The following is an 18,801-nucleotide window of genomic DNA, read 5'->3' as shown; positions in this document are numbered from 1 at the left end:
TGTTTTTTTAAGGTTTCTACAGTCATACTAAGAGGCTGGGGAGGCCAGGAAATTGCTTCTGAAGTGAATCAGGTGTATTGTGTGGAATCCTTCATTTAAGGCTTTTTTCATTTCCTTTTTATTTATTTTTATTTTAAACTTATAAAGGCCTGCCTAAAATAAGTTAAGAGGATTCACATTTTGTGTTAAATTTATAGTTAAGCCTCTATATAGAAGAAAGTTCCACCCAGCTCAAGAGTTTACACAGCCTGTAAGTTGGATGTGGTAGCCACATTCATTACTTATGTGGTTGAAATGAATGGTAATTAAAAGCAAATGATTGCTGGATATGTTAGGAATGCCAAAGCCACATGATCAGGACTTTAAACAAATAGAATTGGACCTTCTCCAAATTCCTGCAGCGATTTCACCACAGGATGGTAAATCAAAAGGGCTGTCCAAAAACCAGACAACTTTATGCTGAGCTACAAATCTGAATAAATTCACAGATTACTGTATCTCAAGTGTTCATATACAATCAGGGAGCTTTTAAAAATATATAATATGTCATCTCTTAAGGGTTTATGAATTCTCATAGATAACAGCATACCTTAAACAAATTCCTTCTGTAAAATGGAAGTTTCCCGGTGCAGCTGATGAATGAGTCACTGTATAGATTTATCGTAGCAGTCCTCTAGCCTTACTCAAGATATCAGTTAAGACTAGCCGATGAACGGGCCTGAACATCTTTGATGTCTCTTGACATTATGAGTTGATAAGGGGTTCAAGCTATTGCACATGCAACTTCTTTAACCAGCATGTGAGAGCACATGGGTGGAAAGGGCAAGGATGGGGGAACTTGGTCATCATCACGTATATTACACAAAATATTCCCAATTAGGACAACACCAAAGAGCCTGGCTGATTGGTTGCAAAATCACACCTTATTTATGAATGCATACAGGGGCTTGGAGCATGAAGGAAGGCTTGAATGCAGTATTCGTTCACTGTGCAGAAGGGCAGAAGATGTTTTCAGAGATATCTGCTCTAAAACTACAGGAAATGTCTACAACAGCAATACTGGGACACTTATTTCACACGTAATTGCCTAGCAATAGGGCTTTGTAAACAAAGAATTCCTTGTGCTATTTTATCGCCTGACAGAGTAGTGGGAAAGACCAGAGCAGGGCTGTGATGACAGGTCATTCTAGTTAGACCCTTATTTAGGAATAAGGCTGGAGTGGTCTGGAACATCACAGGAAGCCTAAAACTTACCAGGATAGCCTTCCTTCTGCCTTTGCCATGTTCAAACATTTGCTGGCCGCAGACCTTCAGTAAGATATTTTCCCTTGAAAACACAGTTCCAGTGGATCAATTCTTTGTTACAGGTTTATTTGCCGCTGGGAGCTGACTCCCAGCAGCACCTGGCATTTGCAGCTAATACAGAATCAACATGTGGAGTCTGCTGCCTGGGCTTTCCTTTAGGCAGGCAGTGAAACAACAAAGTTTTTTCTGCTTTTCAAAAATTGATTCTTCATTTTATTGAAACTCAGTGACTTCATCTATAGGGGAATGCTATGTACTTGAGGAGCTCCCAGGGAAATGAGAGCATAACTTAATAAATAGATGTTAAACATGTGAAGCACCTCAGAGGAATATGCAAAACGTTATCTTAACCGAAGAGTGTAATTTTGGAGGACAAAACTCCTTTGCTTGTCAGAGTAGCACCACTAGACTTTTAAATTAAGCCAATGCTTGAAGGGTTTCTTTTGCTCGTTATTACTTGTAGAAGACTCTTGGTTAGGGAAGTTGTGAGGGGAAGCAAAGAAAGAATATTCAGAAGAATGTTCAAATAGGTTAATTCCAGGCTTACGAACACTAGCAGCGCATGTGATGATGCCCTGCAGAGATAAGAGAAGCAAACGGCTTCCGGCTGAGGCTGGTCCTCACCATGCTGGGCAGCACTGTTGGCTGTGGCCTTGCAGAAGCGTGCTCCACTCTGCGCTCACTGCCTGCACTAGCATTAGTGCTAGGCAAGGGCTGAAGCAAAACGTTGCTTTTCACTCTCCATGTGAACCTTCAAAAGCTAAGTGTTGCTTTTAAAACCCTATTCATCTTTGTTGATTTAACTACCAATGTCTGTTCTGCAGCTGCAGTAAAAGCATGCCCCAACACAAATACAGGACCAACGATAAAAATTAATTATTTAGCCTAGCAAAATGAAACACAGGCCTTCAGATCAACTCAACATGTGTCTCAGCTACCAACACCTTCCTTCTTGTTGTCATCTAAACACAATTGCTTCATCTTTGGCAAAAGGGGAGGGAGGACTTGCTGGTAATGTCGCTATATGGTTCAGAGGGCTATATAGGTTGCTTTTTAAAGGCATAATAAACACACAAGGCAGCTTTATTTTGGAATACTCTGTTCCTGAAGATGGACATTGAAGCTGTCCCTTCAGGTTTTCCAGGAATTTTTTTTGTTGATACTTCCAAAACGTTCATGTCACCATAAATTAGTATCATCTTAATTGGATAGATGACACACAAACACATTCACCTGCGAAAAAGGCTGGTTTTCTCTTTGTTCTTGTCTTTTACCCAGGCTGAAATATTTTGTATCAGAAAAGAACAACCAGAAGACTTTTGCATTTCATGTCTGTTGTGTTTATTTCAGTTTTATGCAGCATTGTGCAACAGAATCAACACTGTAGATCGGACAGTTGTGTAATGGTAGTGCCTTCAGATTCCTTTGCTATCTTTCCCTTCATGGGAGCAGTTAATAAAAACCATTCCTCAACATCTTGAAATACATAGTACGCATTTGCAGATAAATCTGAACATATCTCCACCCTCCTCCCTGCTTGCAGCACCTCTGTTCCCCACCAAAAGAAATCCCAAACTGACAACCCTGTAAAGGAGTTACCACTCTCTCCAGCATTTCACTCGCTTCAAGATTTTTAATTAAAGTTTAAATCTTTGTTATTCTTCATTCCGTTTGGCAGGATGAATTATAACTGTGTCAGCCGTGCTTGTCAACTCCCCAGAGCCAGCCTAATGCATATTAGCCAACTCAGCTTCATATGAGGTCATGGAAAGCCTGCAAATTATCACTTGTGGTGGGGAGAGATTGTAGCCATTTGTTAAAGTGCTGTCTTGGTCTGCAGTTATCTAGAGCGGTGGAGGAGCAGAGCTTGATACTATACTGAGCAATTCGTAGAAGTTTCCTTGCTGTGGACTCAGCTCCTTGGCAATGTGAGCCAAAGTCATCCAACTTTTTGTGTCGAGTTGGAAGCATTTCCTTGAATTGACATTCTCCCAAGCGTTTCTATTTGTACTCGTCCTGGGAGCACTCAGTTACTAACACTAAAAGCTGGCACCTGGTTCTCTTGGGTGGTGAGGTTTAAAGCATCCTGACCAGGCATGGTCATACCTGTGACACATGGTATTTGGGCAGGTGTGAGAAATCATTGCAAAGCATGGCTTTTCTTCTCCCTCTTCTTCAGTGCTTTCCCTCATGGTAGTATGTGCATTCACATGGCAGGGGTTTCCTACCCCAGCTTTTGTTACTGTTAGACCCTACAAGACACTGGGCCACCAGTTAGGGCTGTGCTGCACACACATTTCAGACCTGAGGCTGCACTTGAGGAAACCCGATGGCTGGTCCCTCACCACAGGTCGTCCTGCAACAAGGATATGCTGGGGGTAACATGATGGACGCAGCCACTGCTGTGTGGCCCATCCAGTGACATTGCATAGCCAACGTGTCAGACAAGCCAGCCACAGGACTCACCCTAAAAGGGAAGCCCCTGATGCAAGAGCAACCCGACCTTGTGAACGACCAGAGCCCGGGCTGCCTCACGTGGGCTTCATAGCTTGGTCAGGAGCACCTTCCCAGGGATGGGAAGGTGCAGAAGGGAGCCGAGGTGGGCACAGGGGCTTTTGCTAGCCCTTGTTTCTCACAATACCATATAGATGCAACCTGTCCTCCTGTCCCAGCCATGAATGAGCCCTGCTTCTTGCTACACACCGGTAACTAGTGCAAATCAGGGCTGGCCAAAGGTGGTTCCGTATCAGCTGAGAACCTGTCTCTTCCCAACAAGCTTCCCACGCTACAGCCACCAGCACAGCCGTGGGGGCTCAGATCAGCAGGATATTGCTACAGAAATTTGAAATAAGTGACTTTGGCATAGTATTATTGTAACTGGGCAGGGGGGTGGTGGCAGCCCCTGGGGAGACCAGTGGGCAGCGGTGCAGGGGCCAGGCAGGGAAGGGCGTACTTAGAGTAGCCGCATTGAATATCTGGGTTTGAATAAAAAGTGAAAGCTAAAAGTCCTGAGCTCCAATGGAGGCGTTACAGAAAGAAGCTACTGCTCTGCCAAGGGTTTCGGGCTGGGCTTTGGTTCGATACCAGCATCGCTGGGTCAGGAAGAGGAGAGTGAGGAGCCCGAAGGCAGCCCAGCCGACCGCCACGTTCACGTGCTTTTCTGTTCTGCTGGGGCAGAGCTGAGACCTGAATCTCTTAACCAGGCTGTGGTGTAGGAAGGATGTGTCTGGTGTGCAGTGGCTCCAGATAAAAAGAGAAGGAGAGATGATTTCCCAAGTTACTTTGGGAAACTGCTGTGTAATTTCATGCAAGTTTAACAACCTGGCAGGTGTAGATCAAGCTGCTACTGAGAAAACGGATCAGGTTCACTGCTTCTCAAAATTGTCCCCTGCTTTTCCCTTGCTTCGGGTTGGCTCTGAACAGCAGCAGTCCCACAACTGCCCCAGCACCAGGTCTCCCATCACAGGAGCTGCCGTATTTTTGGATGGTTTAGGACCTTACTACACACCACTGCCTTCTATGCTTTTGTCTTCTTAATGTGTCTGGTCTGGTAAAATACCAACTATTTGCAACTATAAAAGATGACAGAAAGACCCTTTCAGAAAATGGTCAAAATTCTCCATTAAAAATACCAAAATATCCCCTAAAAATGCTTTTCTCATTTTTTAAAGAGAAACATTTGCTTTTCAGAGAAAAACTGTATACCAGAAAACAAAATTTTGCTTTGTATTTCTCTTCCTCCAGACTGTGTATATTCAACGAAATATTTTCCTACATCCTTTTTAAAATAAGAATCTAATGAAAAGTACCACATTATTTTTTCAGTCTGTTCTGCTGAGAATGCACTGCATCTCTCAGACTCCAAGTAGCCTGAGCAATGAATCTTCCCTTAAAAAATGTAACGTTATAGTTCGAATTATGTTAATTTTCCATTATGTAAATAGCCAAATATCAGAATAGTCATCTATTGTAATTCTACAGGAGAAAGATTCAGTTACAATTTGAGCTGTTTCAGACAAATAGCCTTTTAAATTTTTTTGATTGAAATACAGACACATTTTCAAGATATAAGGAATAAATGGATAGATAGAAGAGAGAGCAAATCTGTTTGAACAAGGTGTTCAGTTGAAAAATAACTGCATTTTCAGCCTCCTCTTTACTATTAGTGCTTGTTTGTTTTATCCCTGAATACAATTTGCAGTACATCCTGCAGATCCTTTCCTTGATGTAAAGCATTGATTTCAGCTTCTGCTTGAACCATAAGGAAAGGGTAGATTTTCTGTACAGTTTGAAAAGGGTTTGGTCTGTAGATGTCTTATTCTGTAACTACAGCATCGAAGTACAAAGGTGTTCAAAGCAAGCTAGAAGAAGATCATTCTAGGTGTTATTCAAAGCTCATTTCACCATTGTTCAGAGTGCATCCCAGTTCTGTGACAGTTTTTTGGCCTGGGCCATAAATAACACTGTGATTTGATTAGAGGCAAATTAGTCCTAGGCAGCCATAGAGTCCTGTGGAACTTAAAATTGCTGAGAGGGTTTATGCTTCTGACTATCTACAGCAACTGGGACAAAGATCAAGGAACCTCAGCCTTGGTTGCTTTTTTTCTGTATTAGAAACCTCCCTGCTTGGCTTCCAGAGCTCTCTGGACCTGTTACCACTTCAGCCAAGGAATGGATAAGGAAAAATGTTGGCAGAAATTATCAGATCACAAATTATTTTCCTCCCAGCTACAAGAACTGAGTTTCCAACCAGAAATTCAGGCTTGTTTCAGCCCACGTGGCCTCATGGATTAATGCAGAAATTGACTTTAAAGAAACGGCCAGGAGGGCGAGGAGTTGGGGCACCATGGATGTGGCACAGCAGAGCTGCATGGAGGCACCTCCATAGGAAGGGATCTTCCAGTCGCTGGGCAGCAGCTGTTTCAGGGGCCAGTACCTCTTGCAACACTCCACTATTAAAAATATTGCGTTGTACACCTAAGGTAATCAAAACATAAAACAGATGTTCATCCTGTCCGCTGTTCATTTTATTGCTTTTAAGATTATGTCATGCCCAAATGAGCTTTTTATTAGTGAGTACTTAATCGTGTTTGGACTCGAATGTCCTCTCTCTCTGTTCCCTATGTCTTTGAAAATAATCTTTCCCTGAGACACATGGAAAGGGAGTGATTTGCAAAGCCTCAACTAGTATAATTAAGAGCTAAGAGCAGCTGACCTAAAAAAGCAAGTGAAAAATACAGTCAATTTTTAAACATAAATTGCTCCACAATTAAGTCAAATTGCCTCATAACAAAACTAGATCTTTCCCTTGTCCATTGCTTGGACAAAAATTGTACTGACGGAGTTCACATGTGGCATATTCTTCCACTAAGAAGTTCATGACTCTGTGAAAGGATAGTATCACACCAACAGAAAGGTTTCTGTGGACTTAGATTTGAGCACTGGTCTCAGGGAGGCGATGCTTTCGGGGTACAGCCGTATGAGGTGCCTGAGCCAGCCTGATGCCTCGCTGCTGTGAAAGGGATACTTCTGCTTCCATCCTCACCGCCCCAACCTCTCCCTGTCCCACTCCCTGTTTGTTGGAAAAACATGCCCATTCACCGCAGCCCCTTCACCTGGGCACACCATCGGTATCGGGAAGGCAGGCTGGCCATGCCTTAGCAGTGCAGCTGGCCAGGCCTTCAGAGCTGGTGCAGGGCATTCAGAAATAGAAGGGCTACACAGAGTTACAGCAGGTCAGGACCACAGAGGTCAAAGGGCCAGATGAGCTGCAGACAACTCACAGAATTCACGGTGAAGTTTACCGGTGGGTTAACCTGGACCTTCCTTGAGTTTGCCCAAGGAGTCACCTCCACTCGCAGCGTAATGGCAGGCAGAGTAGTCACACCGCGAGTTTTTTAAGTTTTGGGAAGTAATTCCTCTTTATGCCTCAAGACATGAAACCACCCCTGATAAGGAGAAAGGGGCCACCTGTAGTTACGAATTTCCTGCCACCGTGGAGGTCCATGGACCTTCTTCTGCCCACTCTACCTCTGGCCACAGCCAAGGGACTAAGGAGCTGCAGGTGTTACTGGTCTGCACCTTCTGCACTCCCAGTATGATGGAGAAGGCATCAAACTATGATAATGCTCCCTGCCCAGCATTGGAGCCTTGACTCAATACTTCTGTTTTTTAATGTCATAGGAGACACCTGAAGTCACTGCTAGAAAAACAGCAAAAAGAACATTTATGCTTGATAGTCCTTCCTGGTCAAAAAAGTAAAAATATAACGTAGCTGCAAATAGGACGGATTACAGATCTCCTTCTTGTCTATCCACTAGACCTGAAAAACAGCGGAGGAATGCCATAAACAGCCAAGAGCGATCAAGAAGACAGCGGGCTGGGCTTCTGTCTGGTTTTCTTCAGATTTTGAACAAGGGCAACAGAAACCACTGGTTCCCAGGTTAAATTGCCTTGGCTTACAAACTGATTGTGGAGGACAGGCTCCCGAGAGGGAAGTGTGAATATAAACCAAACCACCATGCTGCTGTGCCAGGGTCTCCTCTGGGAGCTGATAAAAGCTTTCAACTTGGATAGAGAAGGGACTGTAGCAGAAATTGTCTCCTACTATTAGCCAATTCAGCTTATATAAGTGATGTTTAGGTTTTTAACACTGTCTTTTCCTTGCTTTCTTGCTTCACTTTATGTGAGTGGGGCAATCACAGCAATAAAGTCACTATCATCAGATTATTAGCCCTTAAAGCGTTCAGGGAGCAGTGGCGCCAGTCTGCCCGATGGCAGGACAGCCACACTGGATAAACAAGTGCTTGGTAGACGCTAGCATCTTCCACAGAGCAACCCCTCGGCCCGGATCACTGCAGGTGTCTGTGCAACACGGCGGCAGCTTCTTTTGCATGTTGATCTCCAAGAAGAAAAAGTGCTATTTCTATTACACTTCAAAAATGTGTGTTTCCTTGGTGCTTTGGTTGGCAGTGAACAGAATCCCACATCTCAGCCAACAGTTTTCTTTCAGGGAAACAAACGGGGCAGCTCTGCTGCTGCCCAAGATGGGCCAAGGCAGCTTCCACCTCTCCCCAGCACCAACTCATTTCCTAGTCATTTATAAGGCATCTGCCCCCCAGCAATCCTGAGCTGCAAACAGCCCAGTAAACCAGGCTGCCTTCCGGAGAAAAGGACTGACATCCTCTGAAGAGAGCTAGGGATTCAACAGATTGGTTTCATAAATCCCAAAAAAGATTGCAGATGAAACCTGGTGAGATTTTACTGTATGCAAGAGGAAGATAGACACTGGACTTCTGTCAGATTCTATTTGAATGTTTGTTCCAGGAGTACAGAGTACAGTTACTATTATTATTATTATTATTATTATTACTACTACTACTACTACTACTACTACTGTATTTTTAATCATATCCAGGCCCCTGACATTTCTGTCTGCTTTCTGACAGCTTAGTGTCTTTATTTAGCCTCTTACTAGTCCCATCCCAAACAGAAGAGCTGCAATTGTCCGTGTTTCTATGAAATGAGGTTTCATAGAAAGTGACAGGAAAGTCACACAAGAAATCTACAGCAAAATAGGAAACATAACTGGATCTTGGTTCTGCTCTTGACCATCAGAAAACCCAAACTGAAACCTGCAAGAAGACGGCTCAGTTTCACAGTCCTTCTGCATTATCTGTGCTTTCAGTGTCCAGGAGAACCAGATGTTTTGCACCAGCCTCTGCTGTCTGTTACTATGGCACAAATCCATGCTAACTTCACCAGTTGCAGTTAAATTACTCAATTGAATGTTCTTTGTATTTTCGCTAAGATACTAATGGCACTTGTACCTGCTTGCAGAATTTAGCTGAAAAAATGTATCTTAGAATTAGTCAGCAAGCTCCACAATGGGAAAGAACTGCATCTACTTCAATAACATGCTGACATGTCGCTCCCAGAAGACCACGTGTTTTGGGTTGGAAAGACCTTCTGGATGTCACCAAGTCCAGCCTCCTTCCTCCTCAAAGCAGGGCTGTTGGCCAGCACTGGTTCAGATCAACCAGAGCTACTCCATTTATAGTTATTTTGCACATAGACCATTACTGTACATCCCAGGGCTGTAGAAGAGAGTAGACTTTTCATTGATTTCCCTGATTTTTGGTGTCTATCTGGCCTGGGGTGGGGGCAAATACAAACCCTGTTTAATATGTGTAAAAAGGATATATTGTGGGAGTTGCATGTTGATTCTCTGAAGCTACCTATGGCCATGTTACTGGAGAAACTCAGGGCAGTAATGAAGGTTGTGTAAATGTCACCCTTAAAGTGTGCCGTGAGCTGAAGGCAGTGAGTGGAGAAATGCTGATTCCATAGCTGCTTACATGGACTTCAAAGTACGAGCGATGAATGCGAGTATTTACATTATGGAGGGAGCTCAGAGAGATCTCAGAAAAGGGAGATGGAAAGGGGTGCAAGGAAAAATTATTTGTATAAATCTCTCTCCTCGATGGCTGTGTGGAAAGCTTCAGCTCTTAACTTGGTGCAGTACCTCAGGAAAACACTTTGCAGCATGAACAAGGGGGATGTGAGTAACCCCCCCAGGCATCCCCCTCTCTCCAGGAAGGATCAAGCAATGTCCTTGAAAGATGAAGGCACAAGCTGTCTGTGTGGTCTTTTGCCTTTACTACTTTTGCCTTACACTTTGAGTGTAAGCTTGCTGACAGCTCTGAGCGCTGCCCCTCTGTACGCCACCAGCCAACATCATCGGGTCCCCGAGATGTAAACAAACAGCACACTGCCAACCCAAAACGGGCACCAGGAAAACAGAAAACACTGCTTTTATCTTGTGGGGCAGCATTTATTCTTCTTGATCTAATTATATGTTATCAATTAAGTGAGCTAAAAAATTAGTTTCATAATCCTTAATCGGTCCATAAAGGGCTTATCAGAGCAAAGACAAAAGCTAATGGTGCCGTCTCTCTTGCCATTGAAAAAATGCAAAATACAGTTTGAAAAGTGAGAGGTCAAACTCTTTTGCCAACAAGACAAAACCTTGCACAGGCAGGAACAGCCTTAGGAATGACTGCGCAGGTGTCTGCAGTTCAGTTTCTGATGTCAGGAGGTGGAAGCCTCAGGGTGAAATGCCCACCCCTCCTGCCATGGACTCAGAGCCTGCACACCCCTCTTAAGACACCCCTGGTGGCCACAGATGGGGCTGGGGTACTTGGCTGCTTGGCCCACAGCAGTGAGCCACCGTGGGGCCCAGCAGGCACCACGCACCCCATTCCTGCTGAAGAGGGCCATAAAGCTTTCGCTGTGTCTGGCAGCAGCCAGCCGTATCATACACTTCACAAGCTTGTGTTAGGGCTCACAAAAGCTGCGAAAGGTTAAAATCACTGGTTACCGTTCTCCCAGGCTGCCACCCAAAATGAAAAGTGTCTTTAGGACACCCGTGTCTATCTGCAGTACCCAAAGTTAACAAATAAAATGAAGACAGATGCAAAATAAGAGCTCAGTAAATGTACCCATTTCTAACGCAAGAGTTGCCAAGTCCCTACCACGGTAAATTACCATCTGCCAGATTCTCATATGGTTGGAAGGATAAAGTCAGCCTTTTCTAGATCCTATAAAAAGCTGAACTAAAATGTTCATTTCAGATAAATGCAGATGAGGGAATTAATATCTTAACTGCTCTCCTGCTGTGCAGTCTCATTCATACAAAACCAAATGATGCCTTGTTTCAGGTGCTTTGAAGGATAAGAACCTGCAGGAGAACACTAGCAAGATAAGAAGTGACAACATATTCCTCAAAATGTGGAGCCGGTGTCACTTCAGCATGAAACGGGCAGCCTGATTCATTGCCCTGTATCGCAGATAATGCCTAACAAGAGCTTCTCTCCGCTTCATTTCAGAACCATGACCGCACATGCATCGCATGCAGAATCATCTACCGGTCAGATGAGCACCATCCTCCCATCTTACCCCCCAAGGCGGACCTGACCATAGGCCTACATGGAGAATGGGTGAGCCAGCGCTGTGAGGTGCGACCAGAGGTCCTCTTCCTCACTCGACACTTCATCTTCCATGACAACAACAACACCTGGGAAGGTCACTACTACCACTACTCCGACCCCATCTGCAAGCACCCCACCTTCACCATCTACGCCAAGGGACGCTATAGCCGGGGAGTGCACTCATCCAAAGTGATGGGCGGCACGGAGTTTGTGTTCAAAGGTAGAGTGGCTTGCTACTCTGGGGCGGAGGTGGTCAGTTACAGACCGGAGCAGAGTTTGCTCATAACAATTTGGTTGCTGATAATTTCATTCCATCATTTTCAGGAGTTAGTAATTTATTGGGAAGTTTGCAGGCGCTGCGTGAGTGCCCAGCTAAATTAAACATCTGCACAGCATTTCACACCGCTGAAGCAATACTCATTTGAGGCAGAGATCGTGAAGTACAGCACAAAAAAATAAGATTTCACATCACAAAGTCTTGGAGTCCAGTGGCCAGACTTCAAGCATCTAAACAAAGTGGCCAAGATTAGATCTGTGTCCTAGGGCTCCTTCAACAGAGAGAAAGAAGCACCTTCAGAAGGCATTTTAAGTCTGCAATGGTATAAATCATTTTCTGTCAAAGACAGGTGTAGCGGCCTGGGTCTTTTCATCAGCTTCCAAGGGGCCCTACAGTAAATAAGGATGTCCCCAAAGACAGCTCTGAGTAATCCCACCACAGTGAAGACTAGATGTATCTAACTGAAGCCCCACAAGTACTTTGGGAAGCAGTGCTCAGTGGTGACGCCACCCGGTTCCCTGCAGCTGAGAAGATTTTCTCTGCAAACATCCCCGTAGCACCCTGCTTAGAAAGAGCTCGGTGGCTTTAACCACTCACACAAACAAACAGCTCCTAAATATGACGTCCCACCATGGCACCAGCCCCAGCGGAGCCCCTGAAAGCCCCAAGCACTCTGTGGGCTCTTCTTCTCCTTATTTCAGTTAACATGTGAGAAGCATAAAGCTTCTTGCATGGCTCCAATTTAGATAAACATCTAACTATAAGAAATAATTTACTAATCTGGGATTTTCACAGGAGGCAGGAGATACCATTGCCTGTCAGAACTGTTGCTCTTTAGAGCTGCATGCAGCATGTCCCAGCTCACCTCCTGGGGTGAAATCCAGCTTTTGCTTGAATTTCTGATTTATGTATGCCAACTTACCTTACAGATTGAGGTCAGTAATTTGGTTTCGGTAAAAATTTTGATTCAATTTGTATAAATTACCTTTTACACCATCTAGGGCAAATAATGGGAATTGTTAGAGCCATTGAGTCAAATGTCTTGTTTATAAAACCTCAGAATAAACCTCCCAACGAATCTTACTATAAAATGACCTGTGAGAGAATTTGGGATTTTGATGTGCTGGGAGGCACGAGGGCTGGTTATTTGCTTCTGTTTTGGTCAGCACCGATCCATTCAGCTCCCCTTTTCTTTACATACAGTCTCAAATGCACACCAGGAAGGCTCCCATAAGCTCATTCAGTTTGGCTTTTCCCAACTTTTTAAAATATGGCTGAAAAATAAAACTTTATGTGCTTTAAGCTCTTTTGAAATACAGCCAGGTTAGAACTGAAGAAGCTGCAGCACTTCTACATTTGATACTGCAAGCTGCAGCCACTGTTTAGATAATGAGAAAAAGTGTCTCTCTGTAGTTCAGAGACATGTTATAATTCATGAAAAAAGTACCAGTAATACAGGAAGATAGTGCAGCTGTGGTACTTTCCAAATGTTCTAATATGAACTAACTATTTCATTAGCTTTACGGGGTAACAGATGTTAAAAAAATGATGAAAAATACATGATAAACAGCCCTACTTATGGATTAATACAGATGGTAATAAGATATGAGTAAAGTTTTATTGTTTCCTCTTCTACCTATCTCCTAGTATAACCAACAGGCTTTTATCTGTAAAGGATTGTTTGGAATTTATTAAAAGCTCTGCTTAATCTCTGGCTGAGATACGTGGCCATCAGGTTTTCTTCAGCTGAGTTGGTGTGTGTGAGTTCTGGGCGAGAAGCCATTATGTCAGAGATGTAAAATGATGCAAATAGATTCGTTGGCCATACCTGCAATATGAAAAATTGAATTTAAGAATGAACAAGGAGAGACAATTCTGATCCCACAGGTGCACCCCAATCTGCATGTTGTCTTTGCTTTTGTTTTTCTCCCTCTGCTAATAGCTCCCCTCTTGCTCTCTCGCAGTAAATCACATGAAGGTCACTCCCATGGATATATCCACAGCCTCGCTGCTCAACGTCTTCAACGGGAACGAGTGTGGAGCACAGGGGTCCTGGCAAGTTGGGGTTCAGCAAGACGTCACCCACACAAACGGCTGCATCGCACTTGGCATCCGCCTACCTCACACCGAGTACGAAATCTTCAAAATGGAGCAGGATGCCCGGGGCAGGTACTTGCTGTACAACGGCCAGAGACCAAGCGACGGGTCCAGCCCCGACCGACCGGAGAAGAGAGCCACCTCCTACCAGATGCCTTTAATTCAGTGTGCTTCATCAGTACCCAGATCTGAAGAGTCACCAGAGGAGAATAAAATAAGGCTGTATAGCAGCAGAGCATCAGAAAAATATCCAAGTGCCCCAGCTCTTGCTTTGGTGTTTATTTGTACTGTGTCATATTGGGACATTCTCAGCTAGAAGTGAAAAAAACTTATTTTTCATGACTACAAAGCCAGGATTCCACCAGACTGGGGGTTGTTTTTCTTCCTAAAGAAAGGGACATTTATTTTCTTGATGCACTTGAATGCCTGAGAACTGTTGTTCTTTTCCGTACTTCCCCCCTCCTCCTCGAATCCCAAACGGCACTCGTTTGATGTTTGTGCTTTGAACTTCATCCAGTCTGATCCCTGGCCTGACATGACTGCACAAAAGTAATTGCACTTTAGGACTGCAGACTTCTTGGGGGTTGGGGGGGGTGGGGGGGAGGAAGGGGGTCTCCTTTTATTTTTTTATTTTTTTTTTTAACTGCTGGGATGAACATTATGATCCCGCTTCAGTCATCTCTGCCGTTTTACCATTGTGGTACTCCCCAACACCCAGTTTCCCATCAGAATTTAGCTCTGGGGAAGGGCTCAGTGTCACGCCAGTGCTGTAATAGCAGCTTTCGCCCCTGACTTCACAGCTCTAATGTAGATATGTATATAAGGAGGAAACCCACAAAGATTTATCTTGTTATCTCACAGGCCATAACACAAAAAGAAACAGCAATTCAACAGCCCTCTGTTCAGATAGTGCTGAACGGTTAATACTTCCAATTAAAAAAAAATATTCCAAGTAATTTAAGCTATTTTTAAAATCACTAAGTTGTAAAAATAACCAGTGGTTTAATATTTTCTTGTTCAATTTCCTTAGCTATGTAATTGCTTCAAGGCCTCCCTTTGTATCTAGTGAGCAGTTACAACCAAGCCTCCTTAAAGCCAGACAGAAGCAGCATTTGTTCTGTCGGGTGCACGCAGTGCAGGTAAGCTGCTGACACCGGGAAGCGGGGATGACTTCTCTTGGCGTATTCCTGAGGCCTTACTTACTCCACGTGCAGTATTTGTGCCTTGGATTTTGTTTCAGCCAGGTGGGCAAAGTAAAGAAGCAAGTGGGGTCTGATGTGTTTCTGCAACCTTATTTAGCAGTATCTTTTTTAGTGATTGACCTCATGTAGGAACAAGTGAAGGGTTTCAGCAGCACACACACCGTGGGCCCTAGTAGAGCAAGAAAGCAGCTGGAAACAGACCCACGTCCATCATGGACGGAGACTGCCCCGGTCTTACCAGAGGGAGAAGCAAGAGTTGCATGAATGCAGCCACGGCCTCCCTTTCCTCCTGGCTGGACTGGCCCAACACATCCCATGGTTGCACAGGGAGCTTCACTCAGCACTGGTGTGGGGAGGCATTGCTGGGAAGGTGGATAGGCACAGCCCTCAGAGAGCATTCTGCAACAAGAGCCTGCCCTGGAAAGCCTCGGATTTCCCCCAGTAGCAAATCCATCCCTGGGCGCACTGATGCAACCAGAGCAGACTCTGGAGGCACTAGGGGAGATATTTAGGGCCAGCAAGGAGGAACAAGTGAACCATGCTCTCCTGCTTTAACGGGGCACGAGCTGAGGGCACAGCCTAACCTTGCGGCATATGGGCTGTGGCTTTTATGTGTTTTGGCTCCCAGGAGGAGCAGGAACCTGTGTAAGAAACATAAGGAGTTAGGTCATAGCATTTCTTCATCAGTATCGGCAGCTTCCAGCTGCCCCGCCCAGTACTATATGAGAAAAAAAGCCTTTAATGTGTTATTTTCAGCATCATAGAAGAAGTGTGTCTTGAATGAAGGTCTTTCAGCTTTACACAGACGAGTCGCCATACTGTCTGCCATAGCAAAAGCATTCTTTGAAAACATAGTGGCAGTGCTAGCAAAAACAGCAGGAAAAAGCCATTCAAGTGGCAAATGGCTATGATCAGGCCCCCAGCTTCCCCAAAGTCCATGCCTTCTTGACAGTTTTTCCAAGCTGGTATCAACCTTGGACGTGAACTTCATCAGAGTTGGAACAAAATTGGTTCACCTAGTTTTGAGACAGCAGGAGGAAGGGGAAAAAGAACAATATTATAGATTCCCTGCCAGGTCAGATCACGATCTTTCACATTTTTTCCTCAGACAGATGAAAAGTCACAAAAAACTCATTACGCGTCAGGATCTGAGCTCAGGATGGCTCAGTAGTCACCAGAGAAAGTGTTCCTCCATCCACCTGATCTCAGATCCTCCCTTCAGCCTGCTGGAAGGAGCCGAAAGCCAACTCACCATGTTGAATTAATTGAGCCCTGTGGACAACAGCTGCTCTGATCAGCATTTCTCAGTGGTTTTCTGCTCTACACAAACCTACTTGAGGAGTCAGTTCTGGATCAAAGGCAGCAGAAGCACCATTTGAACTAGAGAGGCAAGAAGGAGACACTATCTCTGAAAGAGAAGCTAGGAACCAGGATGGAGTTCGGTTTTCTCTAGCTAGACTTAAGTTTTGTATTCAGATTGACACCAGCGTATCTCCAACCGATTTACTGAGTTACTACAGTCAAACAAGTCCCTTAAATACTAGCTTCATTCTGCCTTCTGTCTGAAACCTAGTGGCATGAGTGAATTCACATTAGTTTTTATTTATGAGGATGGGTATGGTGTGATGTTCCTTAGATCACACAAGACAAGCTTCTTCCACCACCACCAACCTTTCGCGCATTAGGTGGTCCTGTCTCGGGCAGAATGTCAGACCCTGTTCCTTCCCTATGCAAGCGCCGCACACAGCTGGGTCCCGGCTAAAATCTGTACGTGCTTGTGATGCAGAACTGCAGCAGAGAGCAAAGGAACTGCTCCACAGCAGGATGCTCTGTATGCACCAGACAATGATCTACAGTTTATTAGTGCTTTGTGGCTCCTCTGTAAATTGCCTAATGTGAGAAATGTTACACCAGTTTCAAGAGAAAGACTTGCTGGGTTCTCACCTCTAAAAAGCACATTCGTGTCTCAACTGTTTTGAATCACAGACTTGCAGAGGGTCTAGGTTTTCCAAGGCTTACAGTTACATTAAATGCAAACGTGACTGAATGTACAATTTGTACAAGAACTGCATTTTTTTCCCCTATCATCTAGAGACAGTTAAAAAGGAAGTATTTGGAAAAGGCCTTCAAAATACATTACAAGAGATCTGACTGGGGACTACTCTAGTTCATTTGTAGTGTTGACCAGAACCATGATTTTATGATCTGGGTTCTTTACATATGATGCACCAGCTTCCCTCCACGTGCCTATATTTTTCTTTATTTTTCTATTAACCAGTACAAGTTGGACAAAGACTTAAGTCTTCAGAGTACATATAGTTCATTTGCCAATCCGCATTCTCTGCAAGGCTTCTCCTAGGCTACAGGCACAGAACTAGGAGCTAAGCTTCCTTTATGTTTTGGTTTCGTCATGCACTAAATTAATTGCTGCACAGCACCGTGTACATTTCTGATACAATATTCCATTCATTTTATTTCTCCAGCCCAACCTCATGTGCTCGCAGCCCTGACTGCTAAAGAAGTTACGCTGCAAGTGGTTTGGCAGTGGAAGACCTACAGAGTGATTTGTCCCATACATAAATGCAGAAACTTTTAAAAAAATGAAACAATTAATGTTGGTATCTTCAATAACTGCCAATTGCCAGGACAGGTGAAAGTCTTTCCCTCAGTAACATCCTACTCAAGGAGGCACCTGACAGAAGAAGTGGTAACCTGAAGAAGTTTCTTGGGCAAACTGTTTTAACAGGTTCTATTTAAGAAATATGACAAAAGGGATCAGAAAAATCAAAACAATTGTTCTTGCTCTGTTTCTATACTGTTTACATATTGTGCCTGCTGCCCAGGGGTATAATGTCATTTCTATGAACAGAAGTCCGTATTTTAAGATACAATGTCTGTCTTGCTTGATTTGGAGTGTGCTTGCTTAAAGTGCAGGATTTTTTAAAAAAAAAAATCTTTTTATTTTTGTAAAGTTATAGAAGATATTTTTCTTCTCAACTATCTTCCAGATTAAACTGCCAGGGAAGTTTAAGCACTTGTTAAACTATTGATTGAAATAAAAAAGCCTGACTGAAGAATTAAGGATTTCTTTGCCTCCTGTACACGTTAGATTTTTGTTCTGTTGACTTTCTACCTGTAAAAGTGTAATAGATGTCTCAAAAAGCGTTAACCAAAAATGCCCATTGAGTAACTTCTGCACAGAAAAGCTTATTTCTTACTACATACACAAGAAAACATTTTTTGCTTGAGAACACATCACTAGAAACAGCTCTGATGGATACAGCTGGGGTGATTCGGGTTTGACAGCACATCTTCAGGCTCTCTGAATAAAATGGGGGCTGGAAGTGCCCAGCACATAACAATGGTGTTGGCTTGCAAGAAGAGTAAGGTCAGAGCAGCTGTGTCAGGATAAAGGTGCGGTTCAATAGAAACCAAGTATTTTTCATAAAATGAGATGTAAGCAAACAGAGCAGCATTACTGCCCTGCTACTGCATCTTGCTTGATTTAAGGGCTACAGCCTGGGGGAAGAAGCAGGGAGGGATTAGAAAGGACACTTCTCCGAAAAAGGAAGAAAAAGCTGAAACCAACTGAGAAGGGAAAGCAAGCCACAGTATAGCAAAAGCACCTTTCCTCAGTGCTGTGCAGTTTCATTCCTACCTCGCTCGCACACAGAAAGAAGAGGTGAAATGGCAGTCAGCGAGGCTTCCACCACCACCACGAGCTTTGGAGCTGAGCAGCTTCTGAGTTTTCAGAAGTGACTCAGGAGATCCCTGAAAGAGGAGCTGGGTTTGCAGGAAGCATGCCCTAAATTACAAGGTACTCCAAATGCAGCAGCCACAGCCTGTGAAGAAGTGGCCTCCATTCCACACAAAGTGGTGGGCACAGATTAATTCAGGCATAGATTTCTGCGTGGCTTAATTTTCTCACTCC

General features: G+C 44.1%; 1 protein-coding gene across 3 annotated transcripts in view; it reads left to right on the top strand.

The window, feature by feature from the left end:
- The window catches only part of APCDD1 (APC down-regulated 1), a 32,481-nt gene extending 14,530 nt beyond the window's left edge, over positions 1 to 17,951 (top strand). For 2 of the 3 annotated variants that reach the window (XM_056332617.1, XM_056332616.1), the window contains 2 exons: positions 11,193 to 11,514; positions 13,536 to 17,951. In XM_056332617.1, the coding sequence (XP_056188592.1) occupies positions 11,193 to 11,514; positions 13,536 to 13,984 (771 nt within the window). In that variant the 3' untranslated portion in view covers positions 13,985 to 17,951. The remainder of the gene's footprint in view (positions 1 to 11,192; positions 11,515 to 13,535) is intronic. The other variant, XR_008820923.1, reaches the window with a different exon arrangement.
- The last annotated feature ends 850 nt before the right edge of the window (positions 17,952 to 18,801 follow it).

Source organism: Falco biarmicus, chromosome 3, assembly GCF_023638135.1.
Source record: "Falco biarmicus isolate bFalBia1 chromosome 3, bFalBia1.pri, whole genome shotgun sequence".
Classification (NCBI taxonomy): domain Eukaryota; kingdom Metazoa; phylum Chordata; class Aves; order Falconiformes; family Falconidae; genus Falco; species Falco biarmicus.
The sequence above is the reverse complement of the archived record's forward strand: the minus strand, read 5'-3'. Positions and strand labels throughout refer to the sequence as shown.